The 26,190-nt window shown below is 40.8% G+C and overlaps 1 protein-coding gene across 2 annotated transcripts in view; it reads right to left on the bottom strand.

Annotated features, from left to right (window-relative positions):
* LOC143893599 (retinal homeobox protein Rx1) overlaps nucleotides 1-26,190 on the bottom strand; it is a 44,715-nt gene that overhangs the window by 17,268 nt on the left and 1,257 nt on the right. For both annotated transcript variants that reach the window (XM_077399135.1, XM_077399142.1), the window contains exon 2: nucleotides 8,266-8,498. In XM_077399135.1, the coding sequence (XP_077255261.1) occupies nucleotides 8,266-8,498 (233 nt within the window). The remainder of the gene's footprint in view (nucleotides 1-8,265; nucleotides 8,499-26,190) is intronic.

Raw genomic sequence — 26,190 nt, 5'->3', positions numbered from 1 at the left:
GTATAGGTATTAATATCGCAGCGAAAGCTCACTGGTCTCGGTTGGTTGACTGTGCGAGGGGTACGTGAGAATCGCGCCCCTCCCCCCATGTAAACCATGGACCATGGGGGATTACTTAATCCGCTTGACGGGGTCCTCGCGAAAATTGCGGCGATTCGTTTGGAGGAAATGCGACGAATATTTGAGTAAATAAACACGATTCGAATTAATTGAAATGCTACAAAATTTAACGCGTTAAAAAGCATGTAATAAAAGCAAAGAAATGAAATAAAATAAAATATAGTAAAACATGCGTTGCTATCTTCCTTTGCGTCTAACACAAGTGGAAAAAAAACAGACGGATAAATAAGAGGAAACATTGTTCTTAATATTTATCGGTTATCGTTGCGCACGTCGGTGATCACTGCAATTTGATTTGCCGGACACGATTCAAGCACGTCGGCGTATGTGCGTTGTTAACGTCACCGGCGCCGATAAATTCCGCCATGCGGAAAGAGCGCGAGCAAACGCAAATTATTACTCGATTTTGCGAGCGCGGAGCGACAAAAAGTTTTAATTTTCATGAGGTGACATTTAAAACGTGGAAAAAAAAACTAAATAAATAAGCGATCCGCTCGTCAATTTTTTAATTCTTTCTCCACTCCCTCGTTCGTGCGGCATGTTGCATGCGCAATTGCGCTCTCGCTGCGTCGCGCCGCGTCGCGTCGCGCAGAGAAATTCGCGGCAGTAGCCATGGTTACGCCCGTTCCGCCGACGGGTTGGGCGGAGGCGGCGTGCGTGACTAATTTGACACCCCGTAGATATAGGTGCGCCCCAGACAGTCACCTGCGATTCGTGCCAGGCTCGTGTCAGCGCTAACGATCACGATTCGGCCCCTAATAATCCCGAATTAAACGCTCCGATAAGCGCTTTCGCTATCGACTGTTCGGAAAAGGATGCCGCTGAATCCGCCGCAAGATCCTAGTAGCCATGCGAACAATCAGTGTTGTGCCGGTTAGCCTTTAAATACTGTTACAGGTCAGACATCAATTAATTAGCAGCTATTATGTACAAAAATCGTAGAAATGAATCGCGATCCTAAAATACAAAGTGCAAAAGACAAAGCAGTACTTCGCGTGTTCAATATTTTTACATCAATTGCATGTATTTGAGATGCTGCTCCAGCTTTAATCAGTTAATTAGCGATTAATGCAGTATTATGCTTCCTATGAATGTGATATATATCTGAAGTATTTAGATTACAATTTAATTTTGAGAAGATAAATGTTGCAAATTATAACGTACTACAATCTAAAAGTAACTTTTGATAACAAGTAGTAAATTTTTGTACAAATAGTAATTATATTGTTGGCTGTGCGTATATAGCGAAAATGTACGTTTCGAAATAGGTGTTTGCGTTAAATACCACTAAATATTGCAGCATTAAATTTATTTGTCGAGCGTTTAACGCAGGATGTGTGCGAATGCATGCGTCTTCGAGCGAGGTTTCCATGCCGACATGCCGGTAAATAATGTTAAACAGCGCCGTGTGAAGGGGTATATTCCATCTGCACCCCTTTATTATATCGGCATTGCCTCGCCGTGGTATCATTTTTCTGTCGCGGGAAACCCTGGCGCATTGTAACTCGCGCGAGGAGCTGGTCACCGCCTTTGAGATATGAAGAATGCTGAAAATGATACAGACCTCAAGCCGTAAAGAGAACATCTCTGGAAGATGCAAAAAGAAAATGTGCGAGATTCTACAACGCAAATGAATAGCTCGTCTAATCCAGAAAAAAAGTTGCGTCATATAATTTCCCTGAAAAGAATGTATCGTTCTTGCTTTTGTCTCGCGTTTAGTTTACTTTCCATAAATTGAGCGAAATTACAGTAGTTACAATTACAGCTACAATTCAAACTTCACACGTCTGATTCAATTAGAACTTCTGACCGACAAAGTCTTATTATCGGATATAGACAATTGTTTCGAGGTCACGTGAGAATTACCAACGATGTTAAATCGTTTAATGGCCTTACCGAGGGGAAACATTAGCAATATTCTCGCGTTTATTGATAAAAAAGAACAGCGCGCAACCGACACGACCCGAATTTCCTTCCGGATAATGCAGAAAGGTATGGAAGATCGTTTTTTTAATTGCCCTTTTGAAAGCTGTTAGAAGGCCATCGGCAACTCCGATATCAGTCTCGCGACCTCTCTTCGAGCCCGGGATTGCCATAGTTTTCACCGTCCCGCCGAATCGTTTTAAATTTTTCCGCGCCGTTGTGTGGGGCCATCGAAAAAAATTGTAATCGAATTGGAGTATTTTTCCAATTGGCAATCGTCGAGCGGCCGGACATGGAACGATGGGCATCCAACCGCGTCCTCTCTCGCTCGCTTTATTCACCCCCCCCCGCGACCTCTCCGTCCACCCACGACCATCCCACGCTCCTCCACCCCCTTGCTCAGTACCGAATTAGTTGGCCTACCGCGAAAAATCAATCTCTCCGTTTTTTTCCGCCTGCCCGGTAGATTCGTCGACAACACCACCGTCGATTCCACTGTCCGCGGTCAAAGCAAAAATTTACAGATACCATCGACCCCCTCCCTCTCTCATCCATACCGCGGACATATCGTCGCGTTTTACTTCTACAAAGTGCTCCGTAAGCTTTACACGTAAATTTTTAGAATGGTATTGTTTATATACAGTGACTCACGAAGCTGATCAAGTGTATTATCTACGACTAACTGATTCGAAGAAGGCAAACGATTTTTTAATAGCAACTTATAAACAAATATTTATAGATTTCTCTTTCTGTCTTTCTTAATATACAGACATCTTCATTCGTAAATTTTAAAAATAAACTCGTAAAAATAGTAGGATTTGATCAGTTTCATGCGAGTCGCTGTATTTATATATATATAATAAATATAATATATAAATAAATATATATGTATGTAAAATAAATCAGATGATGGGTATTTAAAATTCTCATCCGTCAATATCATTCTTCTCAATTTTCAAAGCGCCGTTATCGTATCGACTCATTTACAAAGCTACAAATATACTTTTCCTCTTTCTTCCCCGTAATATATGAGAAAATATAAAAATAAGCAGAATAGTCGAACGATAAAAATAACGTTGAAGAAAATTGTTATACCGAAGCCGCCGGACTGCTCTTTTAAACTACTAAAGTTGCGGCTGCAAGACGATAAAGCGCAGATGTCGCATTTATCAAAACGCATGCGGAACACGAATTACTCGCCGAAATAAAGTCGACACCGGCACGCGAGGTAATAATTCCCCAGTGAGAGCCGGTGCCGTCAAAGTGCAATCGACTCCATGCAACGGGAACGAAAATCTGTTTTCATTGAAAACGCCGAGACGGATAGGACAGTGAGTTTTCACGGTACCCCTAAGGAGCTCAATTTTTTTTCTCTTTCTGATATTATCAGAATCTTTGAGATAAAATGTTATTGTGTAAAGAGTAAAATGAAAGAAAATCTTACTCAGATAGATATTATTTTCTATTTACAATTGAGTTTTACTTTATTTAATGCGTACCAGACGAAAAATAATTATAAATTCGAAAACTTTGCTAAGTCTTTCTGTAATTAAGGTTTTGATGATCGCGTTCGTACTGCTTATTATTGGTGGAACCGTCGCTGTTCCATTCGACATTGCGCTTTTGCGCGTTATACGTGACAAACTTTTAAAAGGTCTGCAGGTGTGCTTTCTGCCGGGGTTAATTCCGGTAAGTGTTTCCACCGAAACGCCCGGTGGCTCGGTATCGATTTCGGGCAAGTCGGCCGGCAAATCGCCGAATTAGTCGGCTATCGTTTATTTTTTCGACGTGGCTCTCTCGCGATCGCGTGACAGGCGAGTAATGCGCGCGGGCTCGCCCCGACAATGGGTCCATAATAATATAATAGATCGCCGTGTAGTTTCGCCGGCGTTTTGGCACACGAAAACCGATAAAAAGCGAGACTCGAAACGGAAATGACTTTTATAGTGCTACGCTGAAATTAGATTATCATCGAACGAGGAGACATTACGGCTAAGGGAATATGAATGCCTTTAATTTTAACACGACGTGATAACACAATTTCAAAAAAATGATATTTTGTCTAGATCAATCAATAAGGCAAAAGGTCAATTACTCGAATCTGTCAGCTATATTGTTATTACACACACCTTAACTGTTCCTTTTCAGATTTTTGACATTTTTTATTTTGATTTGCTCTCAAAGCGAAACAATTGCCGAGAATATCGAGAATAACGTTGGCCGGATTTTGTTTCGTAAAATTTACATAACAGATCTCTCACGAGAGAGATGCTCTTTGACGATCGTGATGTACGATCGTGCAAGGAAGTGCAGGATTCCGGAATGAAATTTTTATTGTCGCGATAAAAGTGGAAAGGAGGCAGAGGGCCCATGAAGCTATACGTAAATGTGGGGGACCTCGCCGAGGTCGGGGCATCGGCGCGCAGTCGAAGAATCGAAGCTACAAAACGGTTAGTAATTTACGAGCGAGCCCGCGCTCGTAAATCTAACCGAGTGAAGTTGCATTACCCAATTCCATTTATCTCTTTGAAAAGATGCGGCTTCCCGTATAATTCCCGAGCTTTTATTCCCTTTTACATTTTCTGCAATCTATTTTTCGATTTAGTACGCAAACAAACATTACGCGCGATTTAAAGCTAAACCATTTGCCCATTGATTGATCCGGGGCGAAATATTTTTGTCGCGAGCGTATAAAATAATGTACTTTTAACGAACAACAAACACAGCAGGTGTTTAAAACCGTGCGTGTGTGTTACATTCTTTTAAAATCCGCCGTGCCCGTTCCATCGGGCAAAATTGAAATAAAAACAGATCCTATTATACAAATTCTACAAAAATGTTGGCTAAAATGTCGCGCGGCAAACATGTAACAGTAATTGTTATTAAAGTTTTATTGTATACCAGTAAACAACTTAAAATCAATTCTACAAGCGTACATGTGTGTGACGTAAGATTTTCTTTTCTATTACAGACAGTGCGATTAATTTGGAAATATCGAATCACCGATTCAAGATTAATTAATTCGGGTTGTTCGCGATTCAACTTTCGTAACGTCGTGCGCAACGCCGTGCGTAACGTAATTTTGCGTATCCCCCAAAAGCGATGATGATGATTACGACACGGTGGAGAGCGGCGTTAACTTACGCGTGACCTGCTCGCGCACACGTGTGCGCACCGGATCGAGAAAAGCTCGGAAATCGCGCGGCGCTTTTCCGATGACAATCAGACCGCAGCGACCGCCGACGGAATCCCGTCCGCGTTCCGCCACGCCCAATAAAAACCCCCTCCGCCCTCCCGAGCCCCGTTTTCCACCTCTGCTCATCCCCCGTCCTTTCCGAAACCATCTCGTCGAACGGCCTAATAAATCCGACAGACGAGATTGGCGTGCGCTATCAATTAAAAATGATGAAACCGAACGGCGCGGCGCGGCGCGCGGCTCGCCGCGACCGGCGAGCGGATAGAGAGCAAGGGCCCGCTTGCATCGCGAGCAAAGCTGATTCCACAACCGCCTTGTCCGCTCTGGCGTAATAAGCTTAAGCGATTAGGTATACCTTGGGGGCGGCCTAAGACGGTTGCGGTGCCACGGATTAGCGAGAGACGCGGGGGGTGGTGAAAATAAACGAGAGAACAAGACGCACGCGGACCCGCCGTGTGGACCCGTGTACATACGTAAAAAACTGGGGAAAAAGCGCTCCGCGCGGAAGGAAGAACCGCGCGGGACGGCGCGGCGCGAGAGAAGACGGGGCGAGAGCGTGTCGGCAGCTCACGGTGGGTTTTAAACGCAATTTAAATTTTTAATTGCGAGTCCGTCGACCCCGAGGTACGACGCCTCATCCCTCGTCCTCACGCGGCACGCTGACGTTTTGTTCCAGAGCGCAGATCCGTGTTTGCTTAAACATTCCTTTTTTTCCCGAATTTCCTTGACACTGACTGGACGAATATAGTCTCGTACGTATAGTCTCTTGTGCGACGCAAGAAATAAAAAATTTTAAAATATCTCCAAATCTCGTATAAATAACAGTATAAATATATTTTGGCACGATTATTATCTATGTGTGTGTCAATAATTATAATTCAATTTTTATATCGAGGATTGAAGCCTGTTGTTACATTACCCTGACGAGATAAAAAGATTACAAGTGCAGTAATACGCATACGTTGTATTTATTCTGGCTTCTTAATAACGCATTTTTTTTACATATTTGATTATTTTTGAGTGTAAATATATTGTATAGTTGGAATGATTTTTTGTAAAGACACATCACTAGCTTTTTTTCTTCAGTGTCTTACATTACAGTACTATATACTTATTATCTATATTATATTACTAGCATTCGCGAAATAATTTACAAAATAATTTTATTCTTATATAAACCTACACATTATAATTAGTCACAGGGTAATTTTTCTGTGTACTTAACTTGTACTGCTAATTATCTATCTATCGTCTATTCGACGCAGGAAAGTACAAGAGAGATGATTTATAGGGCAACTTTATTACTGGGGCGACGTGCTTATCTCGCAATATAAACTGCTTGTTAATTGCGACAATAAAGGCTCCAGCTTTCTAAGAGACAGACGGGTCATACCTCGCCTACTTCCATGCCGCCGTTTTACCCTTCTTGATGCCCATTTATAATCCATGGCACTTAAGGCACGAAGATAATTCCTACGTTTCTCGCATTGCGTGTTTAATGGTAACTCTAACGAGCCGAATGCCCGCGACACTACGAATTAGCGTGGTCGCCTCGATAAAGCCCTAATTGCAATCGACGCGTAATCTTCACCATCGCCGGCAGGCGAGAGCCCTTCGCGCGGCAATGGAAACTTAAGGCGGGCGCGCTCGGTAAAAATCAATTCCGCGTTCGAGGAGGTAGAAAGAAAAAGCAGGTGCTCGTAAGGCTGCCGGCCGGGTTATTATCCCGTGTTGCCGAGAGAGCCCCGCCCAATAGCGTAACAAAGTGGCGATGCTGACGAGGTCTGTACCGAGATCTCCTACGGGCCCTTTTTCTGACCCTTTTAAGCCTTCATCTCTTTGAGCAGTTTGAACAAAAAAGGAGTTTGTAAGAAATTTATAAAGGTTGTTGTTATCACTCTCCCATAACAATTTGCAAATGTACTAGCCCGGAAATTAATTATTTTGCAGAAAAAATACTTGATTAATCTCCTTTCATATTATTTAATTATTTTTACTTTACAGAGTGCGCGCGCGAATCCTGCAAGCTTCGTTTTTACAGGCTTAATGGCTGAGAATGGCTATTTAAATTCTTGCGTGAGATTAGAATAAAAGAATAAGCATATAAATAAAGAACTTGAGAATTACATCTTTCGAAATCTTGACGATGGTCCTGTTGAACCACCGGGAACCACGGTAGCTGCGTCACTGGCCCCGGTATACGTGCCGCTCGGCAAGCGTGCCCCCGGGAGCCTAATCGATGCGTCGTCGCACGCGACTGCGTGCTTTTATCGTTGTCACGCACATAATTAATTTAATTTAGTCTAATATGTTGGCCCAGCGCGCCAGGCAGCGATTGTCGTTCCGATTGTTTGCACGGAAACGCCAGCGTTAACCCCGGCCGGTTCGCCGAACACGATATTCGTATCCGTCAAATTTCGGCTGAGGAAGAATAAATCCTGCTATATCGTGTTGCAGGTCGCACAGTGAATTTATTATGAACCGCCTTTGCAACTAACAATATAAGTACAAGAAAAATGTTCGTAGCAACGTACTTTACACGAGATTATTTACGTACCTAATTGTAATAAATTTTCTGATATCTCGATAGTCCCCTGCCTTACATCAAAATGTGTATATTTCATGCTACATCTTATTGTGCTATGATAGTCGGTGAGATCCGCCTTCATTTTGAAGAATTATTAAGGTATTTTAGCTGAGAGAGCGAGAGACGATAGGAAATATAGTTATTTTAAATATTAAAACTTTAAAAGAGTTTGTGTTTGTGCGCACGTAGAGACAAGAGAGACAATTTATAAATCTATAATATTAATGTTCTCAGGGGGATATAAAAGATCCCACAACGTCTCTTTTTCTACTTCGTAAAAAGAAATATATTTTTCAATTGAGCGTCATTATTTTAAACTTCGAAAGAACCCTTTCTTTACTCTCGGACACGCACCTAACGCTAGAAGTCGTATATACGAAGGAAACGTATTATCTTCCCCCCTCGTCGATCCGGCGAATTCGTTCGACAAATGACTCACCTGAACACGAACTTCCGGGAGGTTGACCTTCATGGCGAGCTCCTCCCTGGAGTAGACGTCCGGGTAGTGGGACTTCTCGAACGCTCTCTCAAGCTCGTGCAGCTGATAGGTGGTGAAGGTTGTCCGGTTGCGACGGTGCTTCTTCTTGCCCCCGTTGCCGTTTATGTCCTCCCCGCAGCCTGCGCCGAGCTCCTCGTCGCTGCCGCCGCCGGTGGAGTTGCAGCTGTTCTCACCTGGAAGCCGCGACAGAGAGAGAGAGTGTGGTCAGGTCTCCTCGGAAACGGTCGTTACGGGTAATAGAAGCGGTAATGGTGATCGATTTATCCGGAGTCGCAGCTATTACCCCCATTATGCGCGCATAATAGTAGGCTATTAGAAGTGCTGCAACGCGTGGCCGCGCGGAATCGCGTGCTCACGTGTGCGTGCGTGCGTGCGTGCGTGCGTGCGTGCATGAGAAACGCATGTATGGGTGGACTTGATCGCGCGCTTTAAAGCGCTGTTCGCGCCTAGATTTCTTTCCTTTCTTTCTTTTTTTTCTTGCGTTTCGTGATCGAGCAAGCGCGAAATACGACGCGTTACGCTTTGTTGAATGTAAAAGAGACAACGAGGATTTTTTTTTTAATTAGAGTATTTGACGTTTAATGTATGGGATGCTTAAGGAAAACGGAAGGACGCCAGTTATGGTTCGACGGGTGGATTACTTTTCTCGGCGAGAGCATATATACCAGTATCGGTTGTCATATTTCCTTTATATGTGAGAATACAATGTAATCTGACAGTGAGCTTGCAAAAATAAAATGTGAATCAGCGCTATAACAGCACGATACACCATTATGGAAGTTAATAAACGTTCTTCCCATATGATTTCTCCGGATAACGAAGCGAATGAACTAAATTGCTATTTTTTTCTTTCGTCAGTAATTTGAAATAAATAAAAGATACTTCTTTCTTTATGATATTAAAGTGGAAGATTGGATATTGGTTATTGAGAATAAAGCTGCTGGAAAATTATTTATATTTTGCAAAATATATATAAAACACAATAAAATGTTTTATAAACGGAAGTAATAGCGCGGGCAAAATGTATTTTTCTCTAACAAATTAATAATTCAAAACAGATTTGTTACAAAATATGAGTTTGTCTCTCTCATAAGAAAAATTTAATAAGAAAAATTATATATGTGCAATATATGAAAAAATAATGAATATGTATGTTTGTATAAAGTATATCGATATTTAACATGACTGATATAAAATAATTTATTAAAACGATTTGTTAAAACTTTATATTTTTCTGGGATATAGAAATAGGTCAGGATAAGTCTGTGTATTTACGATTAAGGCATAAAACGAGTAGAGTATACTTAATTCAAGTCGGAAACGTTCTCATTTCTAAGGTGCTCGAAGGATGTTCTGAAATCTAATCGTTCACGAGAAGAACACGAGCATCGCCGTAAGTGCGCGTTCGCACGCACCCTTTTTATACCCAGTGACACTTTGTATTTGTGTAACTAGGCTCTATCGTTTCGTCGGCGCTTATCAGGCGCTTCATTAAGGTGACGGGCCACATCGCCGCGTCGTTATCATCGTTAACGAAAGGATCAAGCGAAAGCGACGGGGATTTATTTACGCTGCTGAACAATCACGCGATCATTTTCATTGCAAATAACGACGACGCATTCCATCGTATTTGTGTATTTAGAAACGTATGGCCACGGCATTCGTGCCCCGGTATTCCGGTCGAGGTCTAATCGATTTAAGCGCGGAATTAATTGTCCGACCGACTACGATATGCCGTGCCGGGCGCTTAATTGTTTCACTGTCAAAGCGCAGGTGCATTATAATGAGATTTGCATTGGCGATGACAGCGCTGGCGATGACATCGTGTTTGCCCGTAGTCTTGGAAAGTATAAGCTTCTTTGATACATGATATATCGCATATCTCTATTTAATTTAAAACAATTGTAGCGTAAAAAATACCGTAAAAAACTTCAAAAACAAATTGTGATTATTTTGTCAGTGGATTTTATATTTATCTAGTGATTTATAGTTACTTAGTGAAAATGTATTATACCGGAGACATTTGATTTACATTATTAACTCTAAAATCCATAACCACTTTTAAACAAGAAATCTGATTTCGCGTCATTTCTTCGAGCAATTACTTGATATTCATTGTCAGTTTTTAATTTAATTTTCATTTCAATTTTATCTCAAAAAAATTTTTCTCTCGAAAACAAATGTTGCTCACGTACATTACACGATTTGGAAAGTCCGCTGCTTCGGATAAAAATCCTACTACTGTGTCTTACCGTACACTTTTACTTTACTTTCGTATAAATTACAATTTTCTTCGTAAATTACACGATCGTCGCATTTCCAGACCGTGCAATTTCGCGGATTAAATCATTAAGTGAGTAATCACTGGGTAATTTTCGAGCACTTTGCGTCGCTGTGAGAGAACTTAAGGCGCGTCAACACGCGGCACTTCCACCGAGCTATTACGCTATCTCTTTCCTTGCAAATTACACCTTTCGTTGAGGTTGATGATTGCTCGCGTCTGAACGACCAATCAGAATTCACATTATTTTCATTTTTGAGGTAATATCGTTCGAAAGGCGGAATTACTCCATGCACGATTTCCTTGTTATATTAGGTTGCTAAATAAATATTAATTATACGAGAGATTTTTTAATTGGCCATTAAAAATACATTAATTTAATTTTGCAAAATTGATCCGAATGTTATCTGTATATTAAGGATTTGCATAATACGTAAGTTAAACAAATGGTTGCGACAAATTTTATGATAGTTTTGGATAAAAATTGAGTGAGTAATTAAATGACAAATAAAAATACATTTTAATCTGTCGTTTCACAGTCCTGTCTTGGCTCTGCTAAGATTAATACGACTGCACGCTATTACACAATGCGGAACGCGTTGCGCTCGCTTGGCGAACTATTACGCGATCATTTTCCCTGCAAATTACATCCATCCCGGGTGCTGCGGTTACTCGTCGACGAACGCCCGATCAAACCTCGCATTATTCCCGTCCCCGAGTGTAATATCGTCCAAGAAACCGAACGGCACCACCGACGAAGAGATTGATCCTGCGGGACCGCGGCAGCAAATAGGTATTTTCCACCGTGCGCCCCTCCCTCCGCTAACCCCTCCTTTCGCCCTTCGCGTCCGCTCCCGTCGTAAATCCTAACTTCAGCCCCATCCGTCCTGTAGACGTAGCGATCGAGGGAAGTTTCTCTTTTGGGCAGCACTCCCTCCAGAGACCCCTCCCCCCCGACATATTATATATATATATATATATATATATATATATATATATATATATATATACACATATATATGCGGATATACATATATCCAGGTACTCTCTCATTAACCGCATAATTAGCCTTCTCTCGCGTCGCAGCGCAGCGCGTTAGATCGAATTGTGGGGGGGTAATCGAGTGGCTCGATGGTGGCGCGGCGTTCCGCGCGCACTCGCGCGAGCGTGCGCAGCTGCCTAGCACGGCACGCATCCTACGATCACGCGCACGCATTCAACACGCGCGCGCGGCGCCTACGCATCCCCGATCCCCGCTTCCTCGCGAGAAGCTTCGCCTCGCCCGGCACTAACCAACAACCTAATAACCTCGCCTTGGCTGGCGATTGACGCGCGCTTGTACCGGCTAATTATCAACAACAATCGATAATGGTCCTCTCCCTCCCACCCTCGAGAGTGCCGACGCTACCGTCCCGCCGCACTGCCCCCTTATCGCATTTTCCGCCTCTTCTTCGGCATCGGTCTCTTTCCAATTCTTTCCCCCTTCGTCCCCTTCGTCATCCTTCCACGCTATCTCCTTCGACATGTATCCGCTTTGGTGATTATTCTGTTTTAGTTTGATCTCCTTTCTTTCCTCAAGGACAGGTTTATATGGAACTAATCAATTATAAATCAGCTATTAAACGGCTGCGAGATAATTTTATGTAGAAATATTTGTCAGTTTTTTTAAAGGAATTTTGTTTAGAAACTCAGAAACAACACCTACTATTTTTTATATTTTTACATGATTAATGCATTCTATATTTTTATATATGGAATGAATAAATACACTTACAGTATTTACGAAAATGGAAATGGAAGCAGTTTCTTAAATCTGAATTGATACGTTATTTAATGTAATTAAAACTGTTTCGTATCAGAAAACGCACAGAAACTTGATATATAGGTATGTGTAAGAAACTTAACAATGTTATCGTTACTTTAAACTTCTCGGTAAATTTTAATTATCCAATCGTGAGATTGCGAGACAGAAATTGCGAATGTTTGCAGATTCGTGGCGGTTGAAGGTTATTAACTAATTTAATTCAGCTTTCCGAAAGACGTGCAGCCATGCGTGCATGCTAAAAGTTTATTCGTGCATCATGCTCCGTGAAGTTTAACCGCCACCCGATGGAAGTTGGAAATTTACACCTGGAAGTTGCGTGTCGTCATTCTCACTCTTAGGCATTAGTTTTAAATAAAAACACGTCTGAAAAAATTGAAATAGACTGCATGAAGTAAATTTGCATTTTACACATCTATTGATTTGGGCATACATGTACTGTACACCGTAATATAAATACATATAGCGCGAATTAGAGATGCCATCGATCCTCCATAATTTTTTAATATCTGCAAATAAATGACTGACACATTACGCGAGACGTAGCCACCCGAGCAATTTTATCTTAATTATTTATCCGTCCATATCGAAAAATTACAAGGGGGCGGGGAATAAGTATGAAATATCCCACGCTCACATATGTTGTTTGCGCGCGACGATTGCTCCGTATGGATATTCACAGAACAGAAACGGATTTCTGATGTGATGCGGGGGGAGGGAGGACGTATACACGTCTGACTCGAATAACTGGATGCCTCGTGTGTATGTGCGCGGATACGTCTGCGCAATAATTGGTTTCGGTCGGGACAGAGTAACCATCGTGATTAAATCCTACGAGGCAGCTGCAGGGTGGCGGAGCGCCGTCGCTCTTACTACTTGCCGCCCTGTTATATCGAGGAGTACATCCCCGATATAACGAGAACGACCTGCATTTTCGTGGATTAAACGCGACACTATGCCCGGAAAGCGAAAGTTTATGACATTATCCGAGAGCCGAGAGCAGAATTGGCTGGAGGCGGTTCAGAATCAAAGAGCGTTGACCACTTTCCGCGCGTTACGAAGATTTACGAGAAATTTGTATTGTAATGTTACGAATTTAAGCTAAAAAAAAATTGACAAGTCTATTTTTGCAATGCATTTTGTAATATTTGTAACAAAATTAAATAAACTCTTATAAAAGGAATAAGACACAGATACGCGAATAATTGTTTTTGTAATGTGTCTGCTTTCTTATATTAGAATTTTGTTACATTACAAAAATTGTATATCACGTGAATCCACGTTTAATCCACGAAAAAATATATTTATGTATATAATTAAGACAAATATTTATTTTTAAATCATATCAGGTCCTGTTATAAAAGAGATCTATCAGAAACTGTCACGTCGCAAAACGTAGGAATTAATTAATGCAGTTTTCATGTTGCTTTCTATCGGGGTCCTTATTCTGCTTATTGTTAGCGTGTTTCGGGACCCGCGGAACAAGTAGAGCGTTTTACGTTTTCTGCGTTCTCATCGGCGCGAGTAGGAGCGTCCCGATGAGCAATTTTGTGACACGATCTCGGAGAGGGATGAACGAGACAGTCGTCGGTATTTCGCGTTCACGAGCGACGGAGGAGATGGTATCGCGCAGATGCAAAGCGGTCCTAGTCGGTTCTCTAGCTACTTAAAAGATTGAAACGGCGAGATAGTATAATGGACGGAGCGGTTGGAGAGAGGAGAGATTCGTGGCTTCGCTCCCCGGACCGGCCACCGGCTCTAATGGGCCAACACTGATCGCTGATAAATTTCAAAACGCCGTGGGGGCCTTTTGATTCTTCTCGGCGGCTTAATCGAGTTAAGTCGTCGATTGAGGTGCGCGTTAGCGGCGGAGTTAATGTGCCGCGCGTCACTCCCCGGAGAACGATAGCACACGCAATCGTGTCTGTAAGTGCGATGTAAAATGCACGAGACGAAGCTACGCAAGTGACTGAACGATGTTTTCACACAGGCCGATGTTTTTATCATTTGCTTACATTATTTAGAGCAGCAGTTACGTTAAAAATTGTTTTCGGTATATTTTTAATTTATATTATATATAATATATCATATTTTTATATCGTTTGTAAATCTTTGGCAATGCCAATAAATGACTGGTATTTATTATCGTAATGCACTCTACCTTCCTCAGAGATTACATTTTGTGTGGAAATAGAGTAAATCATTGATCAATAAAAAAAATTCCGCTAGTGTATCGTGATGGTATTTCGTCAAATATATGTTCTAACTTTGATAGACACCATTTTCGTAAATATCAACAATATGCAGTTTAATCGACATCCGAGCGAGCGGACCGCGTATCCGTGATGGGAATAAAAATTTATCGCTCTGTAAAATTTAGCGACGCGGTCGAGCGGGAAATGGGTCTTAAAAAAATCATCAGATATGTTCAAAGTTACGCATTGTTATAGGCGCTTATTAAAAGCGACTAGCTCGGGTAGTTCAGTTCGTTTCTCTGTTTGTTAATATAAACCGCATATATCCCAAAGCGCGCATTTAATATATTTACCACCAGCAAATGTCGCGAATGATGAATTAGAGGTAAACGAATTGATTTCAAATGAGCTTTCGCGAATCAGTCGTGGACGATGATATCCAACTGCCGCTCAAATTAATTAATGTCCCGTTGGCATTTGTTAAAGGAAAGTCATACTTTGGCGTATAAAACGAGAAGCCGGTCAACCGCCAATCAAAAGTGTCAAGATGGTTGCATGAAACCGATGAACTTTCGCGCTTTTTTAGACATCCGTAATCCAATATTATTTCGCAATGACAATTTTTTTCGCGCGGTTATTAGATCAGGCAGCTCGGTATTCCGAGATAACGATTTCGTAGAAGCTTGAAAATTCTATCACAATGTTGTTACGCCGATGAAAATTGCGGTATACTTTTCGTATCCGTCGTTCTTATGGCTCGTAGATCCTTAATTTGTAATCGTGAGAACGATTATATATATATATAAAAGGTAGAGTGGCTGATATAAAAATTAATAGCTGATGCAAAAATTGCGCAAATTCGGCGATATCAAAGATGAAGAAGGATGGATGCACGATGATTTTGTAAACTCGGTGATGTCGCGCGGAATGTGTACATTAAATTCGTGCCGCGTATTTAATTGAATTTCCTGTCCAATATTGATACGGCTAACGCGGTATCCATAATCAAAAACTAGATGCCCGAAATGATTAATATTCCGGTGCTATTTTAGTTAACTCGTCTGAGAAAAGCTGATAATCAGAATCGTTAAATCCAGCGCTAATATACCTTTAATGACCGAATACTTAGTTTAAACATCACATTTTTAGAACGTAATACTTCATTTAAAATGTGATGCGCTATTTATCTCGATCGTTAAGCCTTTTTTACGTAATAAAAGATAAAATTTCTAATTACTGAAAATTTTCTTTGCCCCTTTCCTCTGTTGATATTTGATATACATAATTACTACACATAGTTAATATACATAGTTGATAATCTACCTGTCCAGCGTTCTATTATGCAAAACAAATTCCGCATATTACTTTGCTATATAGATCCGTTATTTTTTATTTCTTATGCAGCATAATTTATTCATCGCTATTTATTCATCCCTATTACCACTATTGTGCGCAATTGTGCATTTACGTCTCGCTGAGATGGTATTTTTATTGCCAAATCAATTTATATAAACGTTTCTCGAGCGTTTTTCGACACGTAAAAAATTTCCTCCGTGAAAAACGGGATTTCTTCGCGGATCCTGCTCGATATTCGATGCAGGATACACCGTGCCGTCGTTTGTACTTAAGCACGGCTGTCGATTCGGAATCTAATTTCCTTGATCGGGCGTGGGAGGAGACGGTGGTGAGACAAGGAGAGACGGAACGGGGGAAGAAATAAGAGAAAGAGGAAAGGTATGCCGTCACACAGAGGGCTTAGCTCGCCGACCAAAGAGGATTACAGAATTTGTCTTCTCGTGGACCATCACCGGTGTCGTTCCTACCTCTCCCTCCTGCCTTGTGTCTTCCTCTCTTTTGGTTTTCTCCTCCTCCTCCTCTTCTCGTCCTCTCGTCCTCTCGTCCCGACTCTTTCAGTTTTTATCTCCGGAACGAAACGCAATGGCCACTTTGCGCGGCACAAAGTTTCGACGGAAATTTCTTCGTAAAAGCCACTGTCACCTGTCGCGCTCTTTAATCCGACGCACGTATCGATCCTCGGGAGAAGTGTCTCCGTCCGCGCGACGATGCCCTTTCGCTCGCTCGAGACACAGCGAGAGGCGAGTGTTTTTATTACCCCGCGGTAGTACTTAATGCCGGCCAATATACCACCCAGCAAATTTAATTTATTTAAAGCACTCGCAGTCGGATCATCGGGAGCTGTTAGTCGAGTTAATTGACGGGGGATTAATAAAGCGAGCGAGAAAGGGAAAGAGCGGGTAAATTAGCGAACTGGTTTCCGATCGATATCTCCGGTTTTTCTTCGTCGGCGTATAAGCGAATGTAAAACGCGTTATCTCTCCTGCACGGGAGATCGGGCCGGTTACATTAGTACTTCCCGGTTTGCGATAAATTAAATTTCTGGATGACCGATGCCGATGCAGGAGGTAACGGTCGCGTTAATCGATAACTGAGTTAACAAAAAAACAGCCAGTGAGTAAATTACTTCGTAAGTTGGCGCATGTAATCGCGACAGCCTTTTTTTCCCTCGTCGCTGTAACACACACATACACATATATACACCATCAGTTGTTTACGAAGAGGCGAAAAGGCAGGCAAGGGCGCGCGCGCGCGCGCTTATCGAATTATTAAATCGTCAGGCGAGCGCGCGCGTATGTGTGTATCGCACAACAACGCTCGAGGTAATATTCTTAAGCTGTCATCGGGTTCTTGTCGCGAGGATAGAGTTTCCACCTAAGCGGGTCAACGTGTCCGTCGAGTATAGAAAATGCTAAAAGACAGCACGCGCAGCGGTACTTAAACTGCACATCGCGAGAAGCGCACCTACGAAACAATATGCCGTCAGCTTCAGAAATAATGCAACGTAATTAACATATTTAACTTTCTTTGGAATATCGCTAAAAATATTCCTCAATAATTGCAATTGTGTAGATAATAATTGCAAGCTGGATTATGAAAACACGCTGGCGTTTGTAACACTAACTTTATCCTCGAGATTCAAATGAAAATTCTTTCGTGTAAAATATAAATCTCGTTTCTTTTTTTGTTCCTTACTGCATTTCTGCCATATATATGCTCAATCAATTCTTACACCGTTAAATTTGTAATGTCAAATTATCGTTATTTTTAACCATTCCTATTAAGTCGTCATTGCTTTTACTTAATATATCGTTGATTTAACTAAACTAATGAAGTTAAAATAAAATACTGCAGTTTTGTGTTAAAATAATAAATTTCGACACATGGTAGTTAAAAATAATAAAATGTTATTTAATTCAAGGCGTTGGTTTAAATTTCATTCTTTAATCTTTAATAATGTAGTGCTAAACAATCTTGTCTCGTCGAATCGAGCGACCGTCCGCCTAATGATGGACGCTGATTTTTCGATATTACCGCGTGTGCGGAGCACGCAATCTTCCTCTAACGTTACCGCGCGTAAAATTCGCGCGGTCGACCTCGCAAGACTCGCGGGAGAGAGAGAGAGAGAGAGAGAGAGAGAGAGAGAGAGAGAGAGAGAGAGAGAGAGAGAGAGAGAGAGAGAGAGAGAGAGAGAGAGAGAGAGAGAGAGCGTCGTTTCCGGATGCACGTGCGTAGAGGTCAAGGTGGACGAAGACGGGAGGGGGAGGGAGGTACGATTTATTTTGTTTACGTTACCTCTCGTGTAGTTTATAGCTCGTGACGGCGCGGGGCCTTCGTTATAATAGTATAATCAACGGGCGGGCGAGCGGGTGGCCCCTCGTTATCGTTACTAGTTAATAATTTAATTGTTCGGTGGCGTGCGGGTTTTATTGGGATATCTCTGCCGACATCGCGCGCCGTGTTGCGCGCGCGAACGTATATTCCGTGGGCGTGCGTGTCTGCCTGCGTGCCGCTTTACCAGCCGAAAGGCCGCGTGTGCGGCTCGCGTACGCGGCTCCGCAACTCCGCACGCGTGTGATGTGCGCGCACGGGCACGCACGCACGGCGGACACGCAGGCACGCACGCACGCAAAGCAGGCAGACGGAGTGACTGACTGACGGCTCGCATACACACACACACACACATACACCCGCGGCCTGAATTATCCAGGCGTCAATATTAATCGTGGTAATGACGTACCAATTGCTAATCGCTGCACAAATTACGCCAATACTGCGCTGCGCGAGCGTCTCTACTTCCGCCGTGTCTGCCAGTATATGTATACCCGATCCCTCGCTCGCTCCCTTCCGCGCGCTGTTTACTCTCGTCCTCTCTCGCTTTCGATCTCTCCGTCTTCCGACGTATCCTCGCGGCGTATCCTCCACGTTTATGCCGATGTATGCAGACTTCCGTCTCGGCGTAGTCGAGCTATCGATCACGAGGCATTTCGGTATCCGAGCGCAGTAAAACAGATTCCGCGATGCCCGGTGTACGATTGATCGGTGACACACGCGCGCCAATTACCACTCGCAAGCCTTAATCACAAGCGGTAATCCGGTTAAACTGCCGCGAAACGGCATGGCGCCGGTGCCGCCCCAGAGGAAAATTTTGCGTATCTAATCGTCGTCGAAATCTCGATCAATTAGTCTTGCGACAGTTGTTACTGCGGAAATTGATGCATTTACGAGGAAAAAAACAACGAAACCATTTGAAATGTGTGAATTAAATAATATATTCCGTAAGGAATTTATCCAGATATTCCGATATTCCGTGATGTGAAAAGAAATATTAGTTTAAAACGATTATCGGAAAGAAGTCTTCGTCAACGACTAATCATTATTTTTATTTTGCATGTCCGTATTGTTTCGCCATTAATTATGTGCGTTTAAGGAAATTTTTTCACTGCTGCTCTTTAGTATCTTTAACCCTTGCAACCTGAGGTCGTTTTTTTGACGAACGAAAAATGACGATATTTTCTGTTTTATCGAAAATAATGATTCCGAGTAGTTATTTTCATAACAATATTTATACTTTTTGTTACTTTTGATTTCAATAAAAATGTTCATATATTAAAAATTTTTTATTTATAGATCAAAATTTTTTTTTTTTTTTTTTTAATATAAAATAAGTAAAGTAAGGTAAAAAAACGACCAGATAAGTTATATGAAATTCTAGAGCAGATGGGCAGCAAGAGTTAATAATGCACGGTTATATTCCGAAAAGGGAAAATAGTACTGACGAGTTTTGTGGCGAATTTAGCGTGTAGTAGAGGTCAACGATTGGAGTTCAACTTGTTTATTTCTTGCACGGCTGCGTCCAATTTGCGATCGGACCGTAAGTGCGAAAAGTTTGCTGTCGAAAAAACAACGAGACGTAATCGCCGATGCCCCCCGTACTCACGGTCGTACTTCCGTGTGTTGTCACGCGATCGAAATTGCTCCCTCTATAACAAAGCGCTTTTACGTGCGGCGCTCCGGCCCGACGCGACGCGACGCTCTTACGTTACGTCTGTAGAACTGTAGTAATTTTTGCAATATAGACATTACCACTGGTACACAAAGGCACTTAGGAACTTTAGGTGTCACATTTACTTGGAAAGATATAGATATAAAATAAAATGCAAAATAGAAAAAATATAGAGAAAAATTGAGAATATTTGCTTTTTAAGACTCGAAGCTTGAACTTTGAAATACAAGAGCCGGAGAAAAAGAGAGAGAGAGAGAACAAGCGTACGATACTTGAATAAACGTGTAAACGTAGCAAATGAGTATAATATACATATTGATTCGTATTGCCGACGCGCAAAATGTAGATGTTGGATTTTAAGTTGCAGTTGTACGTTGATAAGTGCGGGTAGGTCGTATATCAGAGCCTGCGATCAGATTAGCGTCAATTTAGCGGTAAAAGCCGGGTCGTAAATATTTCCTACAAACTCGAATCAGATGAAGCGAGGTGATGCACGTACACACACGCGCAATAAGTAATGAAATCGTGATAACGCGACTTATGCCAGCGAGGAAAAATATGAATTTTTCAAACGGAAAAATAAAATATCTATTTATTCGCAAGATAATTGTTTCGGCAAGGTGTCCCAGTTATACGCATTCGAGTTTATTATTCCTCCATACGATATAATTGATATTTACGATTGACGTGACAGTAGCTTCGCGTATTTGTCGAGGAATTATATAATTTTATCGTTAAATGATTAATTCTTCACTTTGCAAAGAAGCGATTTATCTTTTTACATATATGTACTTTACTTTTTTTTTAATTTAAAATGATTAATTATTTTATTTTTGTCATGTGCTGATCAAGTTTTTCTAGACGAGTCAGTTTTGTCGCGCAGATCATTTTATGAAATCAATTATTTACCGCGAATAAATAGTGTGTTCGAGATCGTTGCGGATAATAATGTCGCGGTAGTTTATCGTAATTAGCATGGGATATTATCAGTCGCGCGCACGATTCATTATGGCTCCGTTCTCGGAAAGATGACTTGGTATTGGGAATTGAATTAGACGGAATAATTGTGAAACTTGCGAGGCAGATGATGAAATTATGAAGCGGAAAGTTAACGACGTTAGCACGGCGTTAAAAGGAATGTTGGGGAACTCCGTAACACGACGAAGAATTAATTCGAAATGTGTTAACGTCGCTGTCCACGTATGTCGCGGGATTGATCTCGCGTACTGAAAGCGATTTCACATTTGTTCGACTAATACACGTTGTTTAATCGGCTTATCTCGCCATTATCCATCTTACGCTTTCTATCCTTTTCATCGGTCGGGGCAATAAGCGCAAGTTGCAATATATCTTTCCAATACGACAATATTAATGATTACGATGAATTACACGTAAAAGCGGAGAATTATTTACGAACAGTGAGCACTCCGATTGAAATAAAAAGAAAAGAACTCTCTTTCTCGCTCTTGCGCGCGTGATATTTGATTAACAGTAAAATTTGATTAACAGTATCGGTGTAAATATTTTATTGTACATTAATCTTTATTTTTAAAACATAAGTTGCATGTGGGAATAGTGTGATACGCTCGGTGATACGTTAATCGAAAATAAAAAAGATGTGCAAAATTTAATAAATTTAAAATAAATGAAAATACAAGTTAACTTTATGAGAAAGTCGTGAGATATTTATGGGAGCATCAGTTCCAAACTTTTTCAGCTTTGTCGTCGATTCTATAAAAGACAATTATTTGCTAAATATTATTTATATATTGCCATATTAACTATTTTCTTTATAAGTTAGATACCAAAAAGGGAGCAATTGTAAAGCTCCTTGTACAGCGCATACGAGGATAATATGGCATGCATCAACCATCTTGCATCAATAAATCGATCGCTTCACCGTCTAACTTCAGCGGTAATTTATGCTTAACGCGATTTGACTTTATTTCGGGAGATCGGAAGCTAAAACGGGAGACTGACAAATACCAAATTCACAACGTAGCACGGTGACACGTGTACAAATAACGCGTATCGCGTTCGTCGCGCACGTCGCGACAATGGTCATTCGTTATTCCACCGAGTTAATTTCGATCAATCGCGGCCGCACGGTAGACGACCGATTCCCGCTGAAGATAACAGACCTGTTAGTCCCCGTGTTAAAACTACAAGATAGAAGAGGTGAAGGTGGAAGAAGCGCGGGGAGGAAAGAAGACGAGGCAGGCACGATCCATTAGTAGGCACGTCAATTCACCTCTTAAGAAGCGACTTAAAGCCGCTTCCACCTATCTCTTCTCTTCCCCCTATTTTTCTCTCTTTTTTCTGTCTTTCTCGTCGTTTCCTCTGCTCTCCTTCATACTTATTAGTGGCGAGTTGGCCCTCGCCTTTTACCTCTTCTTTCTTCCCGCGCGTACGGTATCATAATTAATGATAATTCGATTAGCGGGACAAGATTGGGTCTCGGCTCTCGGCTAAGCAGCCTCCGTCTTTTTCTCAGCACATTTCTCTCGCGGTTGGTCCACCTGGCCTCTTCATAATTTCCTTCGAAAACGATTAACGTAAATCCTCGGGAATATATATACGCCGACAATTAATCCTACGTCGAACATATTAAGCTTGACAGGGTTATTCAGGCTTGTTATAGTTTGGAAACAGATAAGAATGACTTTATTCTATATGGTGTTTATTCTCCAACTCGATGTAATTTCTTTTATCGACGTTTTAACTTCCGATAAGATTATGAGTTATTTGATTCATGAAATTTAATGAAAAATCCTTTTCTAAATAGAAATATGTGCCCCAGAAAACGCAAAAATAAACTTTTTATTGACCAACGCTGCAATATGATATTTATTAAACTATTTTCATTGTATTTTGTACAATTAATCGCAATTAGTACTTTAACCAAAATATATTTTTAATGCAGTTACATTAAAATATATCGCGGACTATATGAGTTCTTTTACACATAAAATCTTTTATTAATTAATCATAAACAAACTGGAGTTATGTTAAAAGGACAGCTTTGCCCTTGATTATTTTAGGGCTTGATGTAAAAAATGAATAAGCACCACGTCAATATATTTCAGTCTCTTTTTTACTTCCTAAAATTTTTCAAAGTATTATAAGTTCATAAGCTAGCAATTTGCTATCGATTAATACGCGATAAGCGTTTCGATAGTTCGTCCTATGATATTTATGCCATTGTTAGTAAGAATGGAAGGCTATTGTTATCGTGAGAAACAATATAACGTTTCGTTGAAAATTAAGCATCGCAACAATCGATCCGCGTGCTCTTGGTCACGAATGTGACTCTCTGACGATGACGCTAATTTATATCACTTACGGCGATAATATCCGATAGCTGTTTGCCTATTTTTTTCGTCCGAGCACCGTACCAATAATGGTAGCGCCGGCACAAAATTGTTTTGTCGATTCCGACCCTTCCGCCGAAAGTGTTGCGTCGATAACTCGCGCTCTCGCCCCCGTTGTGTGTGCGCGCACTTTCAGAATGACACGAACGACAGTTCGTGGGCAGCGTAGGCGAGTCGAGACGAAAGTGTCTCGAAACAGGAATTATCGGATATACGTTTCACCGAGCGGGGAGGCACACGCTCTACCTACCCTATAACCGACCGCTCCGGGTCGGTTCGATCGCTCGATTCGGTTTCGACGCTGAATTAGCGTGTCCGCCTGGTTTAGAGAACGAGATCCGCGTCGCGATACTAACGATTTTCCAATTATACGCTAACGCTACCGACGAGACGCCCATGCCGAACGCTGCTCCCGCGCGTGTGGCGTGGAATCACACGTACACGACAGGTGTACGATTGGTTCCGTGCAGGAAATTGACGCCAAGACCTAAGTGTATATCTTTAGAATGTGATTGGACTTTAGACAATACGTTATTCGTGGTCTTCTAAACTTTATACGTTTCAATAAAATAAAAATAATTATAATTTATCTATTTTAATGTTGTTAGGCAATTGCGCGTTGATGAATTTAATTTAACTTTATTTTTATCTGCATCGTGTCGTGTCGTTTATAATCTAGGATTTTATCGAAAAATAATCATCTCGTTATAATTTAGAAAGACAAACATATTATTTTTATTTTGAATTTAATTATTTTATAAAAGTTACGCATCTGTATATATTCCCTCTCTCTTTTCTGTCTTCTTATAAGACATGATTATTTCAGCACTAAATGGAATAATAATTACGAAATACTTAGAGCTTCATTACATTTATGGATCGCATTTAAACGTATTATTCATTGATTGCGATGATTAATATCATCGCGATTAGGTGTCTTTGGAAACGCGTAGTCCATTAATCATTGATATGTGGTTTATGAACATATGATGAAGTGGTATAAACACGAATTATTTTAATGCAATTAAAATAAAGTAGCGGCTGCATTGTTAGAATAAATCTTTACCAGTCGCGGAAAATACTATACGCAAATTAAATAATGCGACGCATAAATGTCTCGTGAGAAGGTGAAGAAATAGTGTGCGGTAAATTGATTACATCAGTACGGTGGAAAATCACGCGACGAACATAATTATTATCTAGATCTACATATATCTATCTATGTTGTTATACTCGTTATTTCATTAGGTTACAACTTTCGTCAATCGTAAGATGTACATATGTAAATGCCGTATTACAATTTTGTTTTATTTTGATTCGAGAAAATAACGTGTAATTATTAATATCTTCTTTTACTCTTGCGCCTGTTAGAAAACCAGTTAGTGGAAATAAATTTAATCTCACAAAGAAAAAACTGCAAAACTTTTCAATGCAAAACTTTTCTACTTTTATATTGTATATATCAGAAGAAATATAGCACATGCGTTTACAATTAGTTGAATGAAGCAGCGCAATGACTTTTCAATGTTAAGGTCAATAACTGGTATTTCACAGTAATATTCTAATAATAATGATTTAATTTTCATTGCTTTGTGATATATTGATAATCGCTGTTAATTTCATTATTGAACAATTATTGCATTGCGCCACTTATTTGTGCGTCCAAATCATTCCCTGATTCCGTTACGTACACTTCTCCATTATTTTTCTTAAATTTTATCCTCGGAATACAGAGGACATGTACATCGGTCAAACGTGACCCCGGCGATAATTAATCGAAACTCGATCAAACTGCATTACTGGCCGTAACGCAACTGCCCAGACAGGATAGCAAAGCGAACTCGCGGCGCTTGATCCTGTCTGTCCGGCAGGATGCAAGATTCAACAGACGCACAGCGGAACAGTTTAGTCTGCTAATTGAATTAGTCCGTAAATGCGAAAAAATGATCGGACCCCGTGGAAAACTACACGCGGCTGTCAGCCGAAATTCAATTAGGTTTTCTATCAATTACGCTATTAACGGGCGCTATTGATTTTTTGTTTTGGGGCAGTGATACCACAAGTTGATATCTGAATACATCCGACTGAACGTTACTTTGAAACATTCATTCTTAAAATTGAGCGATTTTCGATATCTAATTGTAAAAAGAGAAATTGAAAACTAGTGATTTAATTAACAATTAATAAACAGATCGTGATCTATATAACAAGTTTTTAATTTTAACAGCCGAACACGATAATGAATAGGTGATTAATGATGTGATAGCGATTAATAAACCATATATAGACGGATAGTAGCGAAAGAAAGTAATTGGATGGGACGGACAACCGAAGCTGCATCGCTAATGGATTTCGAAAGCATTTGTAACGGATTTTAGAAGCGTAAGGCGTTTTATAATTTAGAAATCGAGATGCTTTGCATGCCTTTTGAGGAGAAGGGTTTCCTAAACCTAATATGAGAACTAACTTCTGCGTGCATCAATCCGACGGCCCGAGAAAGCGACGAAATCTTTTGCGAATTTCGGTAGAGAAACTGTTAAGAAAAAAAAGCTGTATTTGTATTAGATTAGCTGAGCTAAGCGAATCGCGAATATATATGTAACATTACCCTATAATAGTTTTGTTTTGAATTTTGATAAATCACAAGGACGTTTTCAATATGTCAATGTTTCAGTTTAATCAACGTTCAATTTTTCGCGAACTTTATAAATATTAAACGTTAGAATACTAAAAGAAAAAGCTATTATTATTTTTAAATTTCCAAAGCAAAAAATAGAAATTTAAATCAGATTTTTAATTTCGATTCCTTTGTAAAGGTATTTCCCTTGTAAGGA

The sequence above is a fragment of the Temnothorax americanus genome, unplaced genomic scaffold, assembly GCF_048541705.1.
Source record: "Temnothorax americanus isolate GAGA-0224 unplaced genomic scaffold, ASM4854170v1 Scaffold1, whole genome shotgun sequence".
Classification (NCBI taxonomy): Eukaryota; Metazoa; Arthropoda; class Insecta; order Hymenoptera; family Formicidae; genus Temnothorax; species Temnothorax americanus.
This window is presented reverse-complemented; position numbering and strand designations above follow the sequence as displayed.